Genomic DNA, 25,740 nt, shown 5'->3' on the forward strand with positions numbered 1-25,740 from the left:
CGGACGCAAGAAACTCCGAAATGAAACGCCATATCAACGTCCTTCAATTTCGCAAAATCAAGCCAATGTCAGTGTCGTCGGTGATCCTTGGCATATTTGTTTTAACGTTCAATTAGGCCAGATATCAGCCTTCTGTCTCTGTTGTGCCAATCACCCCTTTGCAGGTCACACCAGAGAACACACCACAGGCAGGCAGGCAGACGGGGCTAAATATCTCTACCGAACCAGCTCCATGGCCTGTTATGATTACGGGGGATTCTCCAGTGCAAGATCAGGTTGAAGTTATAAGCAAGCCTCCGCTTTACGATGAACGACTACCGCGATTGTACTATGAGAATTTCCATGTCGCCCATCCAGTCTTGGTGCCCAGCTCCTTGTACAATGATCGGAACTACCCTCATTTCCTGCAAATGGCAGTGAACTTTGTGGGCTCTCACTATGTTGCCTCTATTCCCAGCCAACAACACAAGGATCAGGTCATTGCCGAGTTGAAAGCCAACCCTGATCGATCGCCTTGTATGGTCCAGGCTTGGCTGATCTATTCTATCGCTCTCTATGCTCGGGATGAATGGCAAGAAGCACAAGAAGCTTTTTCTAGTGCCATTGACATTGCTTTGAATCTTGGCATGAACAGATGGTCATTTGCTTCATCGGCAAATTCGGAAAGATCCATCGAAGCAGAGAGCATGAGAAGGACATGGTGGGAACTTTATGTTACCGATATCTTCATGGCAGTCTCTTTGAAGACTACTACACTTCGATGTAGCACTGTCTCGCTGGAGGTGGGCCTACCTTGCGAAGAGTCTGCATATAATAGTGGAAGTGAGGTTACGAAGCCAAGAATGATGATCGAGTTCAAGCGGAGGATTCTTGCTGCAGAAGACCCGGTCTTTTCGTCGTTTAGCTATCGCATTGAGGCCACGACTATCCTATGCCGGGTTCTTGTTCTCAATCGACTACGAGATTGTCACCGCGATCATCTTCAAGCTATCGAAAATGCGCTGGTGAGCTGGATCAACCACCTTCCGCCAAAGAAGCTTGACATTCTTGATTCTTATGGTAACGTCGATGAAATGATGTTTCAAGCACACTTGACAATAGCATACGCAGCCATGCTCCTACACCTCCCACGCAGTGACCTTCCATCTGTACTATCACAAACCCAGCCCGATGAGCGATTCTGGCCCGGTCCTTCGGGTCAACTTTCATCAACATTTACCCGCTTAGTTCACAGCATCAAAGCCACTGAGGCCTCAAGACGAATCTCCGACTCCATTTCTGTGTGTCCAAATGTTCCAAAACACACACCTTTTATCATTCCCGCCTTGGCCCTCTGTGGACTTATCCAACTAGCCACCTCGACCAGCCATTCCGAGGAGTGTTTCGATCATCACTGCAATCGAGTCACCCTCATCTTAGGGTGTCTCAAAAGTACCCAACGAACCTGGAAACTAGCCGAGTCCGTATACCACGGCCTCCGATCATCTGCATCAGACATACTCTCCGATTCCATGGCAAAATGGAATGCCGAGCCTCTGCACCGATTCACACCGGCAGTCTCAACACCGAATGTACCTGAAAGACCAAGCTCGAGCACAAATCCAGCCGCTGCCATGACATTCGGACAAGAATTCACACCACCAGAGTTCACTTCAACATTCATCGATCCGACCTGTTACAATGCTTCATTCTTCAGTGCTATCCCGGACTTTGATATCAACTAGCAGTTATACCCGGGAGCGGAACTAGATAGTGTTTCTGTACTTAATATGATCTATCTATATCAGTTACCTCACAAATAAAGTATACCTTAACTGACTGCGGAGCCATGCAGACGCGGTCCATAGTGGAACTCGGAATAAATGCTAGCAATACGTAATAGCAGGGGCCTCCATTTCTAACACAAACTCCGATTTGCAGACCTGTTCAGTCCCCGAAGAAATAATCTGAGTCGCCGACCGTGTCGATTATAATTGGTGCTTATCCGTCAGTGTTTAGATAAAGTTCTCCACTCGGCGACTTGGTCGGAACCTCACGCGCACACGCATGTTCTGTCCTACGACATTAGGGCGCTACTCTGCATTGTCTAGACACGTAGATCATTTTGTCTAGCTAGGTGCTCTTATTGCGGTGAAGCAGTTTTGTATCGTCGGGGCTCTGATTGGATGTATCCAATTCCAGTAATCTACAACACTCATGTATGTTCTACTTTGTGAGATAGTTTAGGCCACTTAAAGACGTGGAGGCGTTGTCACCGAGTATTTCTCCATTTGGTCTTTAGTTTGAATTTACTAAATACCCGGGTGTAACCGGGGTTGATCAGCGTAGGTTTGATCTGATTAGCACATGTTGTCTACCGCATAGTTTGCCGTTCAAGCTTGACCGGAGAGATGTAGACATTATGCTTAGGCCTCAGCTGAGCCCTTGTTGAATGGTTTTTATAGCATTGCCAGCTTATCTGATGCAAATCATTCGTACAATGCTAGTACGAGATTCGACTGCAGCCTGTACAATTATGGCGTTGTCATTTTCTTTATGGCGTTATTGGTCCGTACGTTAAGACCGCTTTGATTCTGATATGGCTTGGTCCAATCTTGCTACTCTCTTCTGACTGTGAATCCTTAATACCAATCTACAGCTATACTTGCTCCCTGTGAAGTTCAAACTACAGAGAACGGCCAAAGTATGGCCAAAAGAAACATGCCAAGCGCCACGGTAAACATAAACATGGGGATGCATAGCTTCAACCCCACCGCTAGACGCCAACCCCTGCCCTTGGAGAAATAAACAAATCAAGTGTCGTCTGCCGAAACAACGGTAAGGCCTTCGAGAACCGTTGGCCAAGACTTAAATGGGTCCGCGGCCCTGAAATGCAAGGTAGTGGATGAATCGGCGATTGAAACGGGCATTCAGGGGAATGCGAGAATGTGCAACATGATCTCAGAGATAACATATCTCGGCCACAGCTTCTCTTTATAACTTCTCTTGTACCTGTTCACACTTCCTAATTAAAGTACTTAGCTTCACTCTTCATCTGTGATCTATCATCCGTCAACCACCAACCATCACAATGTCATCCGCTGTCATTCCCACACTACCCTTAAGCACTGGTCTATCACCGGGTTACAAGCACTACACGCCACAATATAACCTCGAAGATCTCGTACATGATATTAAAGCCCATCTCGGAGAAAGTGGCGGCATATCCTCGGCAGACGTGGATAACGAATACCTAATCTCCCTGGCAAAGAAGTATATCTCAGACCCGAACGACTGGGCTCGATACTTCTACAACGACCGCAGCAAAGCCTACACCCGCAATGCAATTGAAAATATTAACCAAAAGGCAAATATCGTGAGTGATGTCCCCGATCGTATCCAGTCGCCATGAGAAACTAATCAACCATTCAGCTCCTTCTCGTCTGGAACCCCGGGAAAGGCTCCCCAATTCACGACCATGCCAATGCTCATTGCATCATGAAGATCTTAGCTGGGACACTGCAAGAAACTGTCTATGATATTCCTGACCAGGGTGCAGATTACCCCGGTCCTCTGGAAATCAAGTCTGATTCGAGGCATACGATGAACGATGTCGCTTATATCTCTGATGATATTGGCTTGCATCGGGTTTATAACCCGAGTAGTGACCAAGTCGCTGTTTCTCTTCATTGTGAGTTTTGCACTCCGGATTTTCAAGACTTTTCTTGGGTTCATTGCTAATCAATGATTCTTCAGTGTACACACCTCCCAATGCTGCTGACTACGGGTACAACATCTACAATGAGAAGACGGGCAAGGCGAGCTTCGTGCCCCAGGCTCATGCTGTTCCACAGAAAGAATGACTTTAATCATGTCCTTATGGGTGTTTAACGGCGCACGGCAGGGGCCTATTGGGGGAGTCATCTCTTTTTCCTTCTTCTCATCCCTTTCCTTTTTTTTTTCTTTGTCATGAGCAGGAAGCATGTCTGTTGGATTATTTTCAACTTCAACCGGTTTCGGCGAAAGCGATTTTGCTGGTATACCCTTAACGAGATAATGACCCTTTTTACGATTATTCCAAACCCTATCCAAGAGTAACATAATATGGGACTGATAGCTAGAAATAGTAGACTCTGTTTCCTGTTAGAAGCAAACTTTTGATACTATGAAGGGTAGGACGTGTAAATGTTTTATTGTATGATTAAGAAAACAGCATTCGAAGCTTGTTGACCTGGACGGATATGATACCCATGTTTTCACGGACGGTTCGATGTGTCTCAAGTTTCGTCGATGATTTCTCTAAAGAAGTTCACCTATAAAACGAGGATTAAGTTGGAGCAGTCTGAATCTTGTCCGATGGGCTCTTCTGGATGCCTTTCGCAGATAGCAATGACATCTTTTGTAAACTGATGAAGATACCCGTGATAGAAAGATTGATCTATCGTGAGGTAAATGTACTCCCAACGATGATTAACAGTCAACGTATGATCTTGAGTGACAATCGTCAAAAGCCTACCTAGATTGCTAAACCCGGCCCGATCTATCGGAACCTGTCAAAATCCGAGAATCATACAATTCTCTAAGAGGCTCTGCAGTCCCCGGAATGTCGGCGGTCGGATTGCCATACTCCGAGCTGGTCTTAGCCTGTGGTTGGTGGGTTCCCTCGGATTTTGGACCCTCGGCGCTCGGCGGGTTTTGCGCCTATATAGTTCTGAGCTTGAGAATTTGATTGATTTGCACTTATAAACGGATCAAAATAGTCATTCACCTGCTTTATTCTATGTAGTAGGTCTCATGTTTTTCAAAATCATGTCTAACACTCGCATTCTTCCGTGGTTCCTAACAAAGTCCGCCTCGGCTTGTATTGTACTCGGCTTAGGGGCCTACTGCACTCGGTCTTTTATATTATCAACCGGCCATGCAGAGTCAAATGAGCCACCGAAAGTGTTCCCTGGCTTTGGAGTTACTACACTACGCCTGCAAAGTGCAAAGGATGTGAACCACAACACGAAACGGCTGGTGTTCGAGTTTGCAGACCAGATTGCCAAAAGCGGATTGACGCTGACATGTATGAACGCCCAAATAAGAAATCTGCTGTCAACTTGTACCTTCTAACACACTTTAGCGGCCCTTTTCACAATCACACGCCCCGAAGGACGATAGCTCCCCGTACTACGTCTGTACACACCTATCAGCGATCTAGGTACATCTCAGCCAACTCCATTTTGAGATACAAGTGTAAAAACTCACAAAAGCACCAGACCAACCAGGCAGCCTCGTACTCATGGTCAAGAGATACCCAAACGGCAAAGCAAGTAACCACCTCCACTCCCTCGTCCCAGGCGATACCCTCACATTCGCCGCAGCCATCAAAGGCGAATCCTGGACATCGAACAAATATCCCCAGATTTATGCTATAGCTGGCGGAGCGGGTATAACACCTATCTACCAACTAGTGCAGGGTATTCTGAATAATCCAGAGGACAAAACGAAGATCAAGCTCGTGTTTGGTGTTAATACCGAACAGGATTTACTTCTTAAGGAGGAACTGCAGGGGTTCAAGACTCGGTTCCCGGATCGGTTTGATTATTTTTATACTGTTAGTCGTCCTACTGGACATGGTGGGAGTGAGGATGGAAATGGGGAGGTTAGAAGAGGTTATATTACCGAGGAGCTTCTGAGGGGCGTTGTTACTGCTGATGGGGACGCTAGGGTCTTTGTTTGTGGGCCTCATGCTATGGAAGAGGCTTTGGTTGGGTCTTGGGAGAAGGGAGGGATTTTGGCGAGGATTGGGTTTAGGAAGGATCAAGTTTGTAAATTTTGATTCTTTGCTCTTTGTTTAGACAATTTATATCAGGGGTGTTTGGTTTTATATGGGCTATTTGTTTTGATTTGCGGTACATTGGTTCTTATCTAGAATTCATAGGTCATGATATGGCAGGTCAGAGCAATAACCATGTGCTACGATGATGCATCACGAAAGCTTGAGTATTATAAATAGACAGTAAATTCCTAGAATGAACTAGATGATTACCTCGGGCATTTGGCATAACAGTTTAGCCGGAATCGGTCAGTGCTCTAACCCTTCTCCAACAGAACCCACGTGGTTTAGCATAAACTGGAAGAAACAAATAACCGATCTAGCTTACTTATTCCCTAAGCTTCCAACAAACCACCAAGCCAAAAGCAAGCAAGGATCACTCGGAATCCGCTCCAGAAATAATGACGCGGCCTTCCGTTAGAACTAGTCCGTCGTCAGTTGGAGCCACGTACGTACTCTTGCATATATGCAATTCTATTTATGCAATTTTCTATTTGATATTACACCAAATACACCTGCACATAAACAACCCAATCAACCTTTCCTCGAAGGACAGCAATCCCTGTCGATCAACACAATTTGCCTGATGCTTAGCTCCTATCATGTCTCCACAAATCTGCTACGCAGTCTCCAGTGGCCCCGCCCCGAAACGAGAAGTGTGATGATCATATGCTGTAGTGAGCGGTATGGGTACACGAAAGATCAGATAGGAGAAATGGAAATGGTCCGATGGGGAGTGGAAGAGGACACTGTAACCCGTACAATAAGAAGGGAATAGACACAAAAATAAAGGTTGGCCTGTATAAGTGCCACGTTCCAGGGTTCTAGCCTAGAGCCAGTCCCAAAACCCATGCAAGATACAGTATACGTCCAGTCACTCTGCAGGTACCAGATCACAAGCCAAGCTACACTAAGCACCAGACCGAACCGCCGTGTCAACTAAAGCACAGAGCTTGAAAAGGTAGTGGATCCAGAACAGCGAGCGAGAATCAATACCTTGTGCGTCACGTCTATCCACAGATCTACAAGCATGGAACCGTGAAGGAAGACGAAACAAAGTCTCAAAAATCAGTCCCGGTCGCGCCCAATTTCAATGTACTGTAACCTTGAGCCGGAGTTTAATTTGTATCAGGTTCAGACGAAAAGGGTAAAGAAGGTAGGGTAGGATAGTAAATATATTCACACCATATACAGACATAGATTCCGTAAAGTAAACGGAATAAGCCCAAAAGATCCGGATGCCTGGATAAAATAATATTACACAAGAAATGGGAACAGAACAGGGTGTAGGTTGGTTCGAGTTCCCAGTGAAAAACCAACAAGCAATAATCAAAAAAGATAGAAGCGGAAAAGAAAAGGGGAAAGTAACAAGCATCGCACACAAGCACAGCCTGGCAATGTAATATGATAATAACAAGAATTGAAAAAAAAAAAAAAAAAACGCCAAAATGGGAGGGGGGGGGGGTATGATATGCATAGAACGATCATGACCTGGTTGGTATATACCAGTGGACTCAGCAATCCTCTCTTTTCTTCACTCTTCAAAATTTCAGTTTTCTTTCTTCCTTCTTTCTTCTCTCAGTCTCAGGCCAAAGACGTGGTATATGGTAAATCCATGTCCAAATTGCAATTGCAACCCTATCGCAAAATGAAAGGTGGTCAAAACGATACATGCAGATATAGATGCAGATGTATACGCAGAAATCAGGTACAATATGCAATGCGAATCATGCAGGATGGAAACGAAATAGCGGAACGTTTTAATCGCGGCGGTTAGAGGTAAGGTGGATCTCTTCTGTGGGAAGACCCTCCTCCGAGGGGACGTGCTGGTAAGAGCGTGAGCGGCGGGCGCGGATGGCGCACCAGATGGCGTAGCCTACGCCTCCTAGTATTAGAGATACCAGAATGAAGACTAGGACGCTGCCAACGCCGCGGATGACGTCATAGGCTGTGTAGACTGCTTTGGCAACTTCCTTTGCGTCGGCGTATTGGGAGGTGCTCTTGCTAGCGGTGCCGGATGAGCCGGTTGAGGTGCCGTCGTTGATTAGGTCGGCTGATTCGTCGCCGCTGACAATTTTGCTGTCACTGTTATTGTTGGAGGTGCTGTCAGAGGAGCCTAGGTCCTTGTTGGCTGCGGCGATAATGGATGGGTCGTCGGGACTAGGACCGGTGTTTCCTTCCCAGCCAGCGCTCTTCCAGTTGGTGGGGATATCGGTGCGCATCGTTTTGGATGTGTGCATGACATTTCCATCGGCGTCAATAGCCTGAGCAGAAACCCAGTCCATGTAGCCGTCGGCGATGAACATCGATTCGAAATCGGTCTTGTTGACGGAGCCGATGAACACGGGCTCGCCGCGGTCATAAGCCTGCGCATAGAAGTTCCATTTGACGACGTCGGTTGCACCGTTCCAGCTGACATAGAGTAGAGTAGTAGTGTCCTCGTCGTCGGTTCCGTAGACGGATGCGACCAGGTCGGGCGGGGCAGATGGGCGGCCGGTGAACTCTCCCTTGAAGGCGCGGTAGGTCGAGTATCGGTCGGAAGCGAATCGGGCTGTCATTAGGAGATCACCGTTTGAGGCGTGCTCGCTAGAGTAGCCACGCTCACTCCATCCGACGAAGATGTTCTCGTTGGGAAGAACACGCACGCTGCCACGGAGTCGGGTGAGACCGCTGTCTGGGCGGTTGATACGGCGGATCACTCTAGCAGTCATAGGAACGACGGTGGTGTCTAGCTCGATAATCAAAGCGGCCGAGACATTCTCGTCTTGACCCCGTTCGTCGGAGGCGTTGTTCAGGACTGAGATAACGTGGTGGGTGCCGTTTGATGAGACAAACTTGACATCGTGCTGCTTAGAGAAGGTAAAGTCCTGATCGAAATTGCTCTCCAATCCACCCAGACGCCAGACGATGTTTCCATCCTGGCCAGAAATCAAGTAGATAGTGTTGGTGAAACGCAAAGAGATCAGATAGTCACCAGCTGCGTTCTTGTCGACTGCGTTGATATGAACATAATCCCAACCGGGCTTTCCGGCGGGGTTATCCCACGCATTGAACATGTTCGACTCGTGCAGGGCAATTTTGTCGTACGAGTCCCACTCGACGAGGACTTCGCTAGTCGCAACATCCAACTCAACAAATCCACCAGTTACCACCCAACTTTCTTCCGTAGGGCGACCGAAATCAGCCATGTTGACCACCTGGTTGCGGTATGTACAGGCCAGGGCAGTCTTTCCACCATCCAGAATGTTGAACTCGTGCATATTGAAGTCATGAAGCTCATTGATGACCTGGACCTCCTTCTCCACCTCATACTTGTTGTTCACGATAGCACCATGGCCCTTCTTCGAATTGTCGAACTCCCACCCCACAATGAATGACAGGTGCGGGTCATCATCGATGTTGTGGACTGGCTTGAAATCGAAGGTATTCTGATTGTCGTACAAGGGCGATCCAGCCCAGATCAAGACCTGTGCGAGACATCAGTTGCATGTTGACTGAGATTGGGGGCCAAGACATACGCCAGTGTCATCATAAATATAGGGACCGACTTGGTATTGCTGGTACTTTTGCGTGGGATGTTCCGGGGAGATCTGACCGTAGGGCGCGACGAAAATGTAGCCCGGGGCCATGCGCTCGCGGTCATAGTAAGTGATCTCCCATTTCAAGGCCCGGACCTCGGGGAGCTATACAGACGTCAGGATGAAACACGGTCAGAAAGGGCAATATTCAGCCCTACCGTCACAAAGGACATCAAGTCCGCATCGTGGCGCGCGGCAACGACATTACTCGAGAACAGGAGTAATAGCGCACCCCAAAGCATATTGAACTGAAGGAATGGATAGGAAGGAAGATCTCCCATAAAGCGATGAGACGGAGAAAAGCAAGAATGAAGGGGGATCCCATCAGAGGGGCTAAGAGAAAAAGGGTATAGAGGAAAAACAGAAGGCCGCGAAGCCCAGCGTCAACGTAACAACAGTTCTTGGCGTTTTGGGTGGAGAAGACTGAGTCCACAGCGGAGAGTTCCTCTCCTCTCGTATCTCGTCTCTCCGTATAGCTTTGGTTCCACTGCCCGAGTCCTGGTTGGATCTGACATCCCCTAGTACGTCTGGTGAGATCCATCCACTGCTTGGGCTCAGGGCTGAACGTCGCCGATGGCGTGGCTTTTTGCGCCCGCGTCTCGGAGTCGGCCTTGTTTTCCCCAATCAGCCAGGACTTGGGCTTTGCCATTCAGCCGATGCAGATGTGATTAGCAGAGAAACGAACTGGAGCATCCAGGGGGGCAGTCTTGGCACTCTATCCGAGTCTGGTAAGGATATCATTTTCAGGAGATGAAGTTCCAGTGATTGACTGATTGACACGGCTGGGGACGACTTTTCCGCTCTCCTTTTCTTAGTGTTGTTTTTTGGTTTTTTTTATTTTTATTTTTTTCTCTCTATCTTTTTCTTTATTTATTCTTTGTTTGCTCCTGTGTCTGTGGCTTCGGTGATTCCACTCCGAGCCCGGCAGTTGAAGTCTTAACGGATCCACCCTTGACGTGCCGACATATTTACAGGTCTTGCAAAAGAACAGTGGATAGGCCCTATTTGCTTGGAATGTGAATTAGTCTACGTTAGCTGAGGCTTCGCCTTAGATCCGATTTAAGCTCGATGGGTAGTCTAACCCCACGAACCACTTCCTTTTCATTACCATAAAGTGGATGTCACTAAGACGCGTAATCCACGATAGGAGGTTCCCCCAGCGCATGAGGCTTGTAAAGCACCAACTCCGCCACAGCAACCAGCAACAACCCCTCAGTCCCAAACAGATCCTTCATATCCAGCGCCGGCGCCAGCACCTGCTGACAGACCTGGGCCAGGTTAACCCGGGACAAGTCTGCAGGCCCGTCATGCAGGCTTGCATCAATGGCCAGGGCCCACGCAAGGGGATTATACGCGCCCTCGTGAGTATAGACACCGCCAGCGGGCATTGTGGTGCAGGCCGACTGGAGATGAACATTCGTCACGCCGACGCGGCGCTCATCACCCAGAATAGCAGACGCATTCGGTCCAGACATTGGCTGGACGATCTCGTCAAAGGTCGAGTACACTGTCGTCGTGGGCACGTAGGCTGAGTCGCCGCCGTCGCTGCGCAGGGTGTGGATGTACTCTGTTTCCCAGCCTTGCTGCCACAGGGATGGTGTGCACAGCACTAAATCCAGCGATGGGCAAACGAGCGATCGGACCAGTGTCCCGTGGAAGCCTGGGCTTATGGCGATGAAGTCTTTCACCACTGCTCGTGTTGGGGGCCAGTATTTCAGTGCCCATTGTGTGTTCAAGCCGCCTTGCGACCATGATAGCACGGCTACGCGGTCACCGCAGAGCGTCGCGATATAGTTGATGGTATAGGCGATGTACTCGGTATTGACCTGGGCGTCAGACAGTGAGGCCCGAGGGAGGTTCACCCATACTGCATCGATGGGTATGCTGTCGCCTAACTTGGCGAAGTTAAAGTGAAATGTCATTCCGGCTGGGATGCCCGTGCCCGGTACGAGGATCACAGGAGCTCTACCGCGACCAAAGGAGAATGAGTCTGGGATGTGGATTGCTGCTCGGAGTGTATCCTCCGGCACCGAGTAGGGAGCATCCCCGGCAGCCTTTGGATAGATGTTCTGAACTGAGGCTGTGTTTTGGTTGGTAAGTGAGTGTATCGCGCTGTCGAGGTATCCATCCAAGACTGAAATAACATCCGAGGGCAGGAGACCAGCTTCTGCGATGCCCCTGCCTACGTCGTAGATGCTTGGGCTTCCTTTTGATATGATGTTTTGGATTGCTGACAATGCAGATTCGGGGGATTGTGGTGTGGTGAGCGCATCGGCCTGATCCAGGTGCGAGACGATGCTTGTGAGGGTGACTGATGTACTCTCCGCTATATCTGAGTTGTTGGCACTGGACAGCGGGTTGAGAAGGGTTGTCTTTGCCAAGGCGGAGGATTGACCAGCGGTCAGCGGAGAGCCGAGCACGCCGTATATCCAACTGAAAACAAGTACGCTCTTCATAGATGATGCCGGGTCAATTTGATGGTATCAACCTTTCAGGGAGATCCCAATTGAAACATGGGCTTTCGGGGCTTACAAACGACCTCATTTCGGGTTAAGCTCTCCTGGTGTTTCTTTTCCGAACAAGCAATCATGCAATATCTGATTTGCTTTTTTTGTTAAGCTACTACTGGGACTACTGGTTTACATGGCCTTGGCCCGAAATTTGGGTTCGGGTCAATAGAAACGAACGTGCAAATCGGAATCCAATCTATCAGATTCAGGACACTTCTCGTAAAGGTCCATGCCCGGTCTCAATTCTAGTCTAAGGGCCCTTTCTCCTCGCAACATCCCCGCAGATCGTCGCGTGGGGGGATCAGGGCGGGATGATAAGATGGATAGGAATGCTACAACGTTACTGTGCATGTATACTATTGAAAATGATAGAAGAGTTGCAGAAAGACCTGTCAGATAGGGATCGCCGTGTCTAACGTAAGTTGCTTACGCTGTAGAAGCAAGGGCAAGGCCACTGAGTGAATATCTTCTGCATCACACAGTGCACAATTCTATGGTTGACAATATTACATTGGAAGACCGGACTTTACCACAGTAATTCAACTTGATAATCACACCAGGTCTACTAGTCGATCTGCAGCCCAGGTGCCTCCTTCAGACCTTGGGTATCTAAACAGTGAATACAATGCCTAGTATAATCAGTTCCTGCCACGAAGCTTCCAAATAAATGGGTCATGCATAAAATGAGCATCGGATGGTAGAGATCATTCTTGCCCTGACCGAATATCTAACGTAATTAGGGGCTTAGTGGGGCAAAAGAGCCTCAACTGGCGCAACCAAACCTTGATTTTGGCGTAAATCAAGGAAATCGGGCAGACTTGGAAAAGCGATATGGACATGTACCGGATCATGTTTTGAGTTCAATACTACTAGGTCTCTGAGTATATCCCTCTCATCTCAAATAAGTTTTTTATGGGTCCTTGCATGATGCCCCAGGCTTTTGGTAGGATCAAGGGTTACGTTCCCTGACAGAAATGTATTCACTGTCTCATCGATCCACATCCTTATTCAGCCGTGATTTAACCGGGGAGATCGTGGGGGACGGAGGATGACTATATAGGCGGTCATTCAAGGCAGCAATTAGCATTTCGACCGATAAGGTGGCAGTGTAGATCCATAGGCACGTGGTGCCATGACGCTAGTCTTGGAAAGGCACAATACGAATGGAATGTGAAGTGACATAAGGGCTAGGAATGGAGAATGATGTTGCCGCAGTACTCGGAACAAGAGGGGGGGGTAACAGTGCAGTGAATAGTACATATGACATCTACAAAGTTGAATAGGTAGGTCATTATATCCGAGAAACCGAAAAGTGTTGCAGTGAGCGTTTCAGGAGGACTGTGATTGATATAGGAGAGGGAGAAGTTCCGAGTGTAACGGTAACTTGGACTACCACCGTTGCACTCAAGGGGGTGATTGGGTATGTACCGTACGGAATGTATTGACAACAACAGATATCGATGTGAGTGTGGGAAGTTAGTCGCGCGAAATGAAAGGTAGTCAATGGGTACTTCTATTCAGTATGTTTAATTAAAATTGTCTCGCGATAAATATATCAAAATATAAGGCATCCGGGTTGTTGATATGTAATAGATGACAATACCATACACATTGCGACACCGCAAGGGCACTGGAATGGGCCAATGTTGATCCATGCTTGGGTTGACTTCCTTAACGAAGGCTCTCTTCTTTCCTTTCCTTCTGGTGGGGATTATTGTCTCTGCTACACTCCCACCGAACCCACTCAAACACTACTCCAGTGGGAGTGTCACATCAGCTGCACACCCCGACCCTTATAACTTTGGATATTTCCTCTTTGGTCTTATCCCCATGTTCCCCAGATAGGAACCTGGACTCCCTCGATCTTTCCTCCCTCTCGCCTCTCCGACCATGTCGGCCCCGTTGGTCAAGGTGCTGCACCGATTGCAAGAGCTATTCCATAACGTGGTCTCAGTGCTCGAAAGCATGCTGCTCTTCCCCTCCCTCTTCCGCGGCCTGTCCCACCGACGCCGGAGACCCTTCCTCGGTGCCCATTGGCGACGCCGCAGCCTCGATGATTTCGCCGAAGAGGTCGAATCCCTCTGCTCCACACCGCTATCAACGCGCAGTATGCTCGACATGTCGGAGAAGATCCGCGCACAGTTCCGCGAGTGCCTACAAACGAGTCCGTGTTGCATGCTGCCATCGTATAACCACGCGCTTCCCGCTGGGTCAGAGAAGGGTCTCTTTGTGGCGTTGGATGTGGGCGGATCGACATTCCGCGTAGCTTTGATCGAATTGAACGGCCGGGATGAGGAAGTGCGGATTCTGAAAGAGTCATCCGCGTACATTGATAATGGGGTTAAGATGCTGGAAGGTACTCTATTTTTCGATTGGATGGCAGAAAGAATTGATTCTACGCTGAAGGATCTGGGTTCGGAGTACGGTCATGGCGCCGTGCCGCTGGCGATGGGTCTGTCCTGGTCATTCCCTATTGAGCAGATGTCCCACAGCAGCGGATTGGTGATTCACATGGGCAAGGGCTTCAAGTGCTCCGAAGGCACACTAGGGCAGGAACTAGGTGGTCTCATCAACGAGTCTTGCCGCAAGCGCAACCTGAACGTAGAGATCGCTGCTATTGTGAATGATGGCTCTGCGGCTCTTCTTTCTCGTGCCTATGTCGATTCGAAGACTCGCATGTCTCTGATTTTGGGTACCGGTACCAACGTTGCGATTCACTTCCCCGTACACGAGGTCGGTATGTCGAAATTCGGAACTCGTCCGGAGGGCTGGTTCGACTACGCCAAGCACGTCATTATCAACACCGAGATGAGCATGTTTGGCGGAGGCGTGTTGCCTTTGACCCGATGGGACGACGTGCTGAACCGCACCCACTTGCGTCCCGACTACCAGCCGCTTGAATACATGATCACAGGCCGGTACCTGGGCGAGATTGTTCGCCTGATCATCGTCGAGGCTGTCGAGACTGCTCGTCTGTTCAACGGCGAGCTACCACACTCCATGCGCGAACCCTACTCCTTCGATACCAGCATTGTCGCCTTCCTCGAAGACGACTCCTCCGCTACCCTCTCCGCCTCCGCCGCTCTCCTGCAAAAGCAGCACACCTTCCCCACCCTCCCCTCCGTCGAGGACCTCCGCTTCCTCCGCCGCGTCTGCAAGGCCGTCTCCCGCCGCGCAGCCGGCTATCTTGCAACTGCCATCCACAGCATGTGGTGTCTACGCAACGAGGCCGAATTCCCAGTCTCCACCTCTATCCACGACTCCCTCGACAAGGAAACACCCGAAATCACTGTAATCGAAAGCGAAGACAACCCCAAGAGCCTATCAATCGCCTGCGATGGCACCGTCATCAACAAATACCCCGGCTTCCGCGATACCTGCCAGGACTACCTGAACCAGCTAAGCGAAGAATCTCACCCGGGTACCGGCGCCTCAATCCGCCTCAACCCTGCGCCAGAGAGTGCCATTCTCGGCGCTGCAGTTGCAGTAGCCGTGGCCGTGGCTGAGAAGTCCGCTCAGCGCTAAAGATCGCTGATCGGTCCGATATGATTGATGTACGACTTCCACACCGAGCATAGATCTCGAGCTTTCCCTTTCGTTGTGATTTTCTCTTTTTTTCTCCTTTTCTTACAACCATGTCCTTCGATCATCGGCGCATGATATGTGATGGGTTTTGTTCCTCTTTCTCTGCATGGGCATATCATATCCAATGGGAATCGTTGGAGAGCATTTGACTTCATCCACTTCTTTTCCCCTACATTTTCCTATCTCCTTCTCGACACTTGACTTGCTAGCATTTGCGCGGTGTTTTTTGATAATTGGAATCCATCGGTTCATGGATGTGGTTTCCTGTTTTTGTTCCGCCTGGGCGGTGTCCGGTTTGGTTTAGTTTATTTGGTCTGTCTGTCATGACGGCCTGTTCTATTTTCCTTTGAATTCATGGTGGCACATCTGATCTGTCTGTCTGCTCTTTATACTAGGCTAAAACGTTTCCCTTGAGCTTGCATGGCTATAGAAAATATCCGGAAAGCTAGCTACTTCTGATTTGTAAAACGTCGCTTGACCCTTCAGGTTCCTCCTGTTTTTTAAATGGGACATGTGACATTGTCGCGAGACCATCCTGCCTTTGGATAGGACGCGCAAAGAAAAAATATATACCGCAGCTACTAATTTTGCGCGTAGATGGAAAAACAAATAAAAAATGATTGACCGACGCAGGGGTCGAACCTGCAATCTCTTGATTCGTAGTCAAGCGCCTTGCCATTGGGCCAGCCGGCCTACTTCCTGAAAAAGTTGGATAGAGATGTCAATATGATTCAAAACAATCCGATCACAATTTACTAGCTCCCTTGCCATAACGTTATCCAGAGATTTTTCATACTAAAAAACTGTATTTCGGTGCTGGAAACACTATCTGCGAATAGATTAACTTATAGCTCTATTGCTTATATAAAACATAATAGAATTCCAATTCCAACCACATAAATTACTTCATACTTGATGTTCATCTCAATCAGAATAATATATATCTCCGCCTTAACCTCAAGACAGTATAACTCCAAACTACTCATCTTCAACAGCAGTCTTATCAACACCGATAGTGATGTATCCAATCATACCTTTGGTAACATCATTACCGTCAACAGGAACAACAGAAACAATAGGGTTATATCCATTGGCAGTGCCACCACTGAAAATACCATCAACAGCATTCGTCGTGCGGTTGACCTCCGTGTGGGAAACATACGGCCCAAGAGCCATGATCTTTTGCGATAAGGGCTCGTCGAAGTAAAGCTGACCAGTGCTGACAGTCTTGCCGTAGGCCATTGTGCCGTTTCCACGGACGGTCCAGTCCGTATGCACCTGGACGTGGATGTGAATTGAGCGTTCGACGTAGAAACCTGATTTCATTAGGATGAAAAATCCCCAAAACGAAGCAAAGAGAGCAAGAACAACTAACCAGGGAAAATAGTCTTCATCTCCATCATACCATGCTTATCCGTAGGCCACATTCCTCGCAAGAAAGTCGTATCATCAGTATGCAGATCCGCAGTGGCAAAATCAGTAACATTCAGCTGCTCAAGCAACTCCGAGAAAGGCGTGTTAGGCGACAATCCCGTGAAACTGGAGTACGAGCCTGTCGCATTGCAATGCCAGAAATCAACTAGGACACCTTCTAGCGGTTCACAGGTCTCCATATCCAACACGCCGACGTCAAGCCAGAGTGGGACGCCGGGCTGGTCCTCTGTCATATCTTGGCGGAGGGTCTGCGACTGCGACCAGATGTACGGTCCTTCTATCACCTCCGGTGTCAAGACGCAGGTGTCGTTCTGGATGGTGTTGTAGTAGTTTCCTTCTGTTTGGATTTGGTACGTTGTGTTGCTTGTTGCGCCTGGGAAACGCTTGTGGAGATTGCGCTTTATGCGCTTTGCATTGTAGTTGCCGACGTGGTCGGAGCAGCGGGCTGAAAGGTTGCTGCGCCGGGATAGTTCACGTTTGCTTGGTTCGTGGTGAGGGCCTGGGTGGGCTGTTGCCATTGTGGCGACGCCTGCTAGGACGAGGAGCTTTGGGAAGTGCATGTTTGCGGATTGGGAGTTGGGCTCTGGCTTCTCGGACTACATAGACTGGGGGTTACGGGCCTTTATGTGTCGCTGGGAGGGGTTAGGAGTGGATGTTCCTGGATTGAGATATCTATTTCGTCGTACCCTTTTTGCGTAAGCTGCGGGAGAGTTGAGACTTGGCAGGCATTAGACTGTATGTCTATATCAATAGTTTCATGACCGAGGAGGACTTGTCTTGGAAGAATTATGCGGTTGTGGGGCCATGCAAGACTATTTGGTGAACACTGCGGCGATCAATTATCAGATAATCTAATAATATAGCCAGGAAGAGTAACAGGGGCGAGCTCATTGGATGCTGTAACGTTGGGATGAAATGTAGCGGCGCATATAGACCGGCTTGGCAGGAGAATACTGCAGCCTATACCATACAGAAAGTACTTTAGGCGGACTTCGGGGCAATCCGAAGAATAAACGGTTGCAGGTAGGTTGGGCTGGTCGTTTTAGGGCTAATCGGAAGGTATTTCGGAACTTCGCAGCCGCTGACTGATGACGCCGATCACTTCAGCCATGGAGTTGGTGTGTTTCACTTTAAACGTGATTGGCAGAACACACCCCTGAGATTAGTTATTGCGTGGCTTGCCTCTTGGCAGACGTGCAGAATGCCACAAGGTTCAGTCTAAATGTACTTTGGATATTGTGGCTTACCGAAGTGACCCCGGACCCCCAACCGATTCGGCTTGTGGGGAGATTTCGGGAGTACTGCATCATTGCACGATATTTTCAATCACGGCGCAATGGCGGGCGAAAATAGCAAATTTCGTTTATCGAGAAACAATTTGTATACTAACGATTATAGAACAGAGAAGTATATAGAAATCTACACCGCAGCGGCACGTACGTCGCTAAAAATAGCCCTCAAGAAGAGGTATAAGCCTGAGACTTATTCAAAATAATCTCCGCCAAGGCCATCAAGGTCCCACTAGACAAGAGCTCCAGGACTTGCACGTTAGCATTGGCCTCACGAGCAATCCAGTTCCGAATCTCAATCGCCACCAGCGAATCAAGACCCAACGAAGCCACGGTAATCGAAGGATCCATATCCTCCGAGGAGATGACAAGTACCTGCGCCAATTTAGCGGCCAGCGCTTCATAGCACATAAGCAAAGCCTCCTCGTGAGAAGACGCAGCCTGCAGAGTTACCTGCAGTGGGACAGACGGCCCATCCCGCTGGGAGCTGCTCCCAGACTGGCCCTTAGCGGCTTCGTAAAGCACGCTAAACTTGGCATCCTGGATCCAGAAGTTATTATCCAGGGAGTCCAATGCCAGTCCTGTGATGCACTGCCCGACGCAGGACTGGTTTAGATCGCCTGTTAAGGCTGCCGCAATGAGTGCCAGGACCTCGGATTCATCAATGGTCTGGCTGCCGATGTTTTTCAGGACCTCCTGACGCCGTTGAGAATTACTGTCTGCTAGGTAGCCAACATCGCTGACTGCGGCGAGATCAATTGATGTTCCTGGTAGACCGAGGGATTGGCGGTATTCCATGAACCCATCTAGGAAGACGTTTGCTGCGGAGTATGCGGCCTGTCCGCGGTTACCGACTATGCCGGCCACAGATGAAAGTGCGATGAAGAAATCGAGCGGAGAGTCGATTAGAGTGTTGTGGAGATTCCACGTTCCTTCTACCTTGCTGGAAACTACCGCTGTAAAGTCGTCCAGGGACATGTTCTCGAATAGCATGTCCTACGGTAGTGTCAGTAATTGGGAATTCAACTGAAGTGGGATAGAAGATATTACTAACACGTAGGACCATCGCACCCTGAATTACACCTCGCACGGGGGGAAGATCTTTCATCTCTTCCTTGACGAGAGCCTCGACAGACTCTGGATTGCTGACATCGCAAGCCTTGACGATGATCCGTACACCCAGAGGAGCCAGGCTATCAATTAGAGACTGCACCTTTTCGTTAATAGCTGCACGGCGGGATACAAGGACAATGCTTTTTGCGCCCTTGGTGGCCATCCACTTGGCCATGCTTCTACCTAGGCCGCCCGTACCACCAATCAAGATGTACGATGCATTAGAGCATAGAAGATTGGAACTAGTCTTTGGTGTGACAGCCTAGGTTCGTCAGTTATACCAAATATGATTGCGAAATGCAAACTTGCTTACCTTGACAAGATCAACATCCCGAGGGACAACAACAATCTTGCCCATACTCTTACCAGTCTGCAGAGCACGGAAAGCCTTCTCAATATCGGAAATCGGATAAGTCGAAAGCGGGAGGATTGGGTGAACCGATTTCTCGCGCACCAGCCGACAAATATCACCCATAAGGCGCTTCATCAACTGTGGCCTGAATTTGGCAACCTTGGTAAGATCGACTGAGGCAAAAGTGACGTTATTTTCAAATGGCAGCATATCAAGTCGAGTGTTCTTCGTAATATCCGCTTTACCAATCTCGATAAACCGACCAAATGGTGCGAGGCATTCCCAAGTCTCGCGAAGGAGATCGCCGGCAAGGGAATTGATGACAACGTCCACACCCGTACCGCCAGTTGCTCTCTGGATTCCACGAGCAAAGGATGTATCTCGGCTGTAGAAGATGCGATTTTCGGGGATTCCATATTGAGTCATCAAGAATTGCTTCTTATCAAGACTACCGACGGTAACGAAGATGTCGGCACCAATCATTTGAGCAATCATAATTGCCGCTTGACCAACACCACCGGCACCGGCGTGGATCAGGATACATTCACTTGATTGCAGCTGACCCAGGTCAAACAACGAGTAGTATGCAGTACAGAACACGACTGGGATTGTAGCCGCGACTTCGAAGGACATGGTGTCCGGGATTTCCGCAACGCTAGTAGCAGGGCACCGTGCATAGGTCGAGAAAGCACCTTCAGGCAATGCCATAACTCTCTGGCCAACTTTGACGTTCTTCACATTTGAACCAACGCTAGATATGACGCCGCTGCATTCGATTCCGATGTAAGGCTGTGAGAGCTGGCCCATGGTGACAACAATGTCCTTGAAGTTCAGACCGGTTGCTTTGACTTCAAGCTCAATCTGATTTTCACCTAATGGGGGTGGGCTGTCATCCACCCAGTAGAGAGAGTCTAGTGCACCCAGGCTGCCGACTTGGATCTTGAATCGTCTTCCAGGTTGGATGAAGGGTTGAGCTGAAATTGTCATATCGTGGGTCTCATTGTGAACAAATGCATTGGCAGCATCGTCTTCAACTATACGCTGAACGAACAGTTCTGATCCCTTGGCCTTAAACTCAAAGTCTGCAACAGGCTCGATACCATCTGTGGGCCATAGAGAATCAATGGCTGCTAGAATGGGGCCCTCAGGGGGTTTGAGGTCTTCAGGCTCGATACCAAGAGTGGCAATCTTGGATAGAGTCTCCGAGCGCAGGGTACGAGTCAGACCAACTGTCATTTGTGCATCAGGAGAGCCTGTTTGATAGACCCAAAGCACGGAGCGAGCATTCAGGAGGGCGTTCTTGAGATTCTCGAACACATCTTCGGTGAGGTGTCTGAGAGAGCTGGTTCCAGTCTGCAGCAGGACAAGATGCTTCTCGGCGAAATCCGTTTCACCAAGAACTTTCACAGAAACTTCCCAGCCCGCAGTCTTGGACAGCATATTGCTCAGTTTATCGGCGGTGTCATCAGACTTGCCGAAGTGGCTAACGAAGACCTCACGTCGCTTAGCAATATCGCCGTTTGAATGCACAGGCTCTGTCAATTTTGTTTGTCCGTTTGTGATATTTGCCCCATTGACATGACCATTGCCATTTGGAACTACTTCACTATCGGATTCTTCGGTCTCATCCTTGGCATTTTTGATCTCAGCCAACGAGTGCCAGTCAATCTTGTAGCACACCTTGCGCACAACCTCACGATGAGTATTGGTGTCTCTGAGTGGAGTCATAACAAGCCCCTCCATGGTGATCAATGGCTCTGTCGAGCCCTCGTGCGTAGCAAACAAGTCAAACCGAGTCGGCTCAGGCTTTGGCAGACTGGGACTTCCATTGCAGTAGGCTTTGACATATTCACCAGCCGTGGTCGGGAGATTGCGACTAACACTAAGCTGTTTAATCATAGTTGGCATGTACAAAGTGTCAAGTTCCATGCGACCCTGACCCTGTCCAAGGATCGGCCAAACAAGATGGAGCAGCGCATCTAGGAACGACGGATGAACAGTCAGAGGAGACTCGTAATTCTTTGGCATGACGCTGCGCGTGTCAGGCACAACCAAATCGGCCAATGAGGAACAGGCACTGGCATAGCAGTTTTCAAGATCCTGGAAGGTAGGACCGTATCCAGCACCGAGATCACTGAGGGCTTGGTACATGTGAGGCATATCGGTGTGGTTCACAGCTGATTCCTTGACCTTGACAATTTGATTCTCCACGAAGCGAGTTTGGGCATGAGAACAGTTGCCAATGGCTGCGGCTTGTGGCTTCTGGGCCGTACAGGTTCGAATGAGACCTGTGCAATGCTCAGTCCACGCTCTCTTTGAGTTCCAAGAACACACGCGGAATTCACTCCAGGTATCAGAGGCTCCACGGGTACCTTCGGTGTATGGTCGAAGGGTGATGGTGAGTTCGGCGTCTGTATCATCGCCAAGACAAAGTGCAGAGCCAACGATCACCTCTCGAAGCTCAAAGTGAGTGAATAGGATATCATGTTGCTCTGCACCGCGCCGGGCAGCTTCGATGGCCATGACCAGCTATTTCTTATTAGTATGCGTGGATACGATATCCGTATATTGACACTTACATAGCCAGCCAGGGGGAAGACAGGAATCCCCTGCATTCGGTGATCCCGGAGCCAGGGAATATCATCCAAGCGCAGAATGTTGCGCCACGTCGGCTCCAAGTCATTCGAATAGTTTGCCAACAAGCCCAGAATATCATTTCTGGCACGATCTCTTGTGATGTGCTTTTGGGAAATGCGTGCATCATGCCAGTACCGGGTACCATGTTGCCAGGGGTAGCGAGGCAAATTGGTCAGGAACCAACGATTTACAGCACCAGTCTTGGGGAAGTTGAGCTCAGTCATATTGAGATTGACACCTCGCATGTAGGCAGCACCAGCGGTATCGAGGATTGACTCAGCTGCGTCCGCGTTACGGAGAATGGTGGGAGTGTATCCGATCTTTGACGCAATTGGACCCAGGCTCTTCAAGGTATCCATGATAGGACCCTTGAGAGCTGAGTGTGGGCCAATCTCAACCAGGAGATTTGGTCGTGTCTCATCAATCGAGACTATCTTGGCAAGAGCATCGGGGAACAAAACTGGCGAGGTCAGGTTTGCAACCCAATATGCCGGGCCGAGCTCAGAGGGCTCTGCGAGACGACCAAAGACCGAAGAGTAGAATGCAGATGTAGAAGATGCAGAAGGCTGGATATTCTGAATAGCAGTAAAGTATGAGTCGGCAACATTCTTCATATGATCAGAATGATAAGCGACGTCAATCTTCAGTCGCCGGTTAAAGATCTGCTTGTCTTGCAAAATCTGTTCAAGGTCATCAATGGCTTGCACATCTCCCGAGACGGTAACACTTGAAGGACTGTTCACGCAAGCGACAGTGGCATATCCAGAAAGTGTTTTCAACACGGGCTGGACATCATCGCGACTAGCACCGATGGCAATCATAGTACCCTTCAAGGTCGGGAACCTGTCCTTGAGCAGGGACGTCATTTGTCCTCGGCGATATGCCAGAGCAACGGCTGCTTCCAAATCATAGATTCCTGCGGCATAGGCTGCACTGATCTCTCCAGAGCTGTGACCAACCACCGAAGAAGGCCGGATATCCCAAGACCGCAAGAGATCGACAAGTGCGATTTGAAGCACAGTGCAAGCGGGCTGGCTCAGATGCGGAGAGTTAATTTGGGAAGTAGCATTGTCTTTCTCTAACTCTCCGAGTAGAGAGAACTCCGCTCCAAGGTCGCGAAGGCATTCATCGGCTCGTATGATGGCAGATGCAAAGACAGGGTATTCATGCATGAGTGGAATACCCATCTGTGCCCATTGTGCTCCTTGACCGGTGAAGACAAAAGACAAGATTGGGGTACCGAGGACCAAAAATGGATTAATCTTCAGCTGAGCAAGCCGCATTCCAAGCTCATCCAGTGACGTTGCTGAGACTCCCACGCGGTAGGAAAGCTGGGACATCTTGTTGCCAAGAGTGTAAGCGAAATTGCCGAAGAGAGCTTTCTCAAAGACTTCAGGGTGCTGCTCAAAGTAAATCCCGAAGTCTTTGATCCTATGGCGTAGGGACTCTTTGTCGTTCGCAGAGACCAGGAACAGCTTGCGCTTAGGGTCCACCTCAAAATCTTCGACTGCTTCCGTTGGCGCTTTGGATTCCAAAGGTGCTTTCTCAAGAACGACGTGAGCATTCGTTCCTCCGAAGCCGTAATTGGAAACACTCAAGTACTTCTTGCGAGAAGGCCAGGGCCGGGTGGTGGTTAAAACTTTCATATTCCACTCATCCATGGGAATATTAGGATTTGGCTTGCGGAACTCGGCATTTGGAAGCATGAGATCTCTATCAAGCATCATCGCGCCCTTTATAATGGCAGCGATACCACTTGCACCCTCCAAGTGTCCGATATTGGATTTGACGGATCCAATATAGAGTGGGTTTCTTGGAGTTCGTCCCTTTCCAAGAGCTGCATAAATTGCTGCAGCTTCAATTGGATCGCCAGCCTTTGTTCCGGTTCCGTGCATCTCAGCAAAGCCGCATTCCTCCGGGTTCAAGTTGGCGTCTTGATAGACACGTCGAATCAGATCCTCCTGAGCTTCACCATTGGGTAACGTAATCCCCTTTGTTCGCCCGTCTTGATTGACTCCAGAGTTTGCAATAACTGCTCGAATGGGGTCGCGGTCACGCATTGCTGCATCAAGGGGTTTGAGGATAACGACACCGGCACCTTCACCACGTGCAAATCCGGAGGTGGCTCTCTCATCGAAGGAGTAAGTTTTACCTTCGTCATTAAATAGTCTAAATAGTGACACAGAGTTAGATATGTTGTCGCGAGAATGAGAGGCTATGAGTGTACTCACTGTGACATAGACATAGAAACGAAAAGATCTGGAACCACATTGAGGCGACATCCGGCAACCAGAGCTTCCTTTGACTCTCCACTTCGCAGGCTCTGTACTGCATAATGAAGCGCCACAAGAGATGAAGAGCAAGCTGTGTCCACTGTGATACTGGGCCCTTGTAGATCGAAGAAGTATGAGATGCGGTTGGATTGTAGGGAGGGCGCACAGCCAGTAGCTTGATGCATAGGGATGGTCTCAATATCGCGCATGTTGTTAAGCTCGTAATCAGCGAAATTTCCACCGGCGAAGACGCCCACGTTCCGACGCGCAAGATTTTCTTTGGGAATGCCAGCACTCTCCAAAGCTTCATACGAGCACTCCAACAGCAGACGCTGCTGAGGATCCATGGACGTCGCCTCTTGGACGGTCACATTGAAGAAAGGCGCATCAAACCGGGCAATGTCTTCATCCAAGAAGTAGCCTCCCACCGGATTGAATGCGCCAATTTTTGAGGGATTGGGATGATGGAACGCATCAAGGGAAAATCGATCTTTGGGAATGGGGGACCAGCCACTGCGAGCTCGAGTACATAACTCCCACAGTTCACTGGGAGACGTAGCCTGCCCCGGCAGCCGGCAGGCATACCCAATGATGGCAATGGGCCGGGGAACGCTCTTCTCGCTATCAGGGGTAGACTCGAAGCCAGTATCACCGCCCATGTTGGTCATGTTAAGAGAATGTTAGAATTGAAACGAGTCTAGAGGATTACGGGAAGTCGCATAGACACCGGGGAAACTGGCTGGCCATGCCGGCTTATATAGCCCATAAATGCCTCGGTCTCCTTGTTCTGCGGTTGTCTAGGGGTGTACAGCTGCCCTAAAGCTCTATGTTTCAGGACTTTGAGCTGGTGAGAACAAGAAGGGATCGACATTCCCACACGTCTAGACTGATAAGGACGCTCTGCAAACATTGGGTCGGTGGTTATTCGTAACTTCGACGGTGGTCTGTAGTGTCTCACTACAAACTCCAAAATCGAGGCCATTTTCACATGCGCACGTGGAGAAAAAAGGGACTTGAACTGGTTGCAGGAGAAGATGGTGACGCAAAATGAGGTTCGGTGGAAATCCCGTGGTTTCATGGCTTTACGGCATCTGTACAGCCCGACGGTAATATATTTTCGACTGCAGTCTTGGTGATTCCTATATTGCTCGACATCTCCTTTATTTTCT

General features: G+C 49.2%; 8 protein-coding genes across 8 annotated transcripts; 4 read left to right on the forward strand and 4 right to left on the reverse strand.

The window, feature by feature from the left end:
• Positions 1-242: 242 nt before the first annotated feature.
• On the forward strand, positions 243-1,724 carry N7508_003108 (fungal specific transcription factor domain-containing protein; the record flags this gene model as incomplete). The annotated part of the gene is made up of 1 exon (XM_058461174.1): positions 243-1,724. One exon carries the CDS (start codon positions 243-245, stop codon positions 1,722-1,724), a length of 1,482 nt encoding a protein of 493 aa, XP_058321751.1.
• Positions 1,725-3,070: 1,346 nt separating this feature from the next.
• On the forward strand, positions 3,071-3,842 carry N7508_003109 (uncharacterized protein; the record flags this gene model as incomplete). The annotated part of the gene is made up of 3 exons (XM_058461175.1): positions 3,071-3,355; positions 3,412-3,670; positions 3,736-3,842. The coding sequence occupies 3 exons, from the start codon at positions 3,071-3,073 to the stop codon at positions 3,840-3,842; spliced, it is 651 nt and encodes a 216-aa protein (XP_058321752.1).
• Positions 3,843-4,788: 946 nt separating this feature from the next.
• Positions 4,789-5,803, forward strand: N7508_003110 (cytochrome b5 reductase family protein; the record flags this gene model as incomplete). The annotated part of the gene is made up of 2 exons (XM_058461176.1): positions 4,789-5,047; positions 5,241-5,803. The coding sequence occupies 2 exons, from the start codon at positions 4,789-4,791 to the stop codon at positions 5,801-5,803; spliced, it is 822 nt and encodes a 273-aa protein (XP_058321753.1).
• A 1,757-nt stretch (positions 5,804-7,560) lies between these two features.
• Positions 7,561-9,620, reverse strand: N7508_003111 (uncharacterized protein; the record flags this gene model as incomplete). The annotated part of the gene is made up of 3 exons (XM_058461177.1): positions 7,561-9,267; positions 9,319-9,483; positions 9,537-9,620. The coding sequence occupies 3 exons, from the start codon at positions 9,618-9,620 to the stop codon at positions 7,561-7,563; spliced, it is 1,956 nt and encodes a 651-aa protein (XP_058321754.1).
• An 882-nt stretch (positions 9,621-10,502) lies between these two features.
• On the reverse strand, positions 10,503-11,834 carry N7508_003112 (putative lipase; the record flags this gene model as incomplete). Its single annotated transcript, XM_058461178.1, has 1 exon — positions 10,503-11,834. One exon carries the CDS (start codon positions 11,832-11,834, stop codon positions 10,503-10,505), a length of 1,332 nt encoding a protein of 443 aa, XP_058321755.1.
• A 1,944-nt stretch (positions 11,835-13,778) lies between these two features.
• N7508_003113 (putative hexokinase) lies at positions 13,779-15,413 on the forward strand (the record flags this gene model as incomplete). Its single annotated transcript, XM_058461179.1, has 1 exon — positions 13,779-15,413. The coding sequence occupies one exon, from the start codon at positions 13,779-13,781 to the stop codon at positions 15,411-15,413; it is 1,635 nt and encodes a 544-aa protein (XP_058321756.1).
• Positions 15,414-16,451: 1,038 nt separating this feature from the next.
• On the reverse strand, positions 16,452-17,467 carry N7508_003114 (intradiol ring-cleavage dioxygenase; the record flags this gene model as incomplete). Its single annotated transcript, XM_058461180.1, has 2 exons — positions 16,452-16,789; positions 16,849-17,467. The coding sequence occupies 2 exons, from the start codon at positions 17,465-17,467 to the stop codon at positions 16,452-16,454; spliced, it is 957 nt and encodes a 318-aa protein (XP_058321757.1).
• Positions 17,468-18,364: 897 nt separating this feature from the next.
• Positions 18,365-25,230, reverse strand: N7508_003115 (type I polyketide synthase; the record flags this gene model as incomplete). The annotated part of the gene is made up of 5 exons (XM_058461181.1): positions 18,365-19,192; positions 19,251-19,571; positions 19,623-22,190; positions 22,241-24,467; positions 24,530-25,230. 5 exons carry the CDS (start codon positions 25,228-25,230, stop codon positions 18,365-18,367), a joined length of 6,645 nt encoding a protein of 2,214 aa, XP_058321758.1.
• Between the last annotated feature and the right edge of the window lie 510 nt (positions 25,231-25,740).

This window comes from Penicillium antarcticum (assembly GCF_028974205.1).
Source record: "Penicillium antarcticum strain IBT 31339 chromosome Unknown utg000003l_segment0_segment0, whole genome shotgun sequence".
Lineage (NCBI taxonomy): Eukaryota > Fungi > Ascomycota > Eurotiomycetes > Eurotiales > Aspergillaceae > Penicillium > Penicillium antarcticum.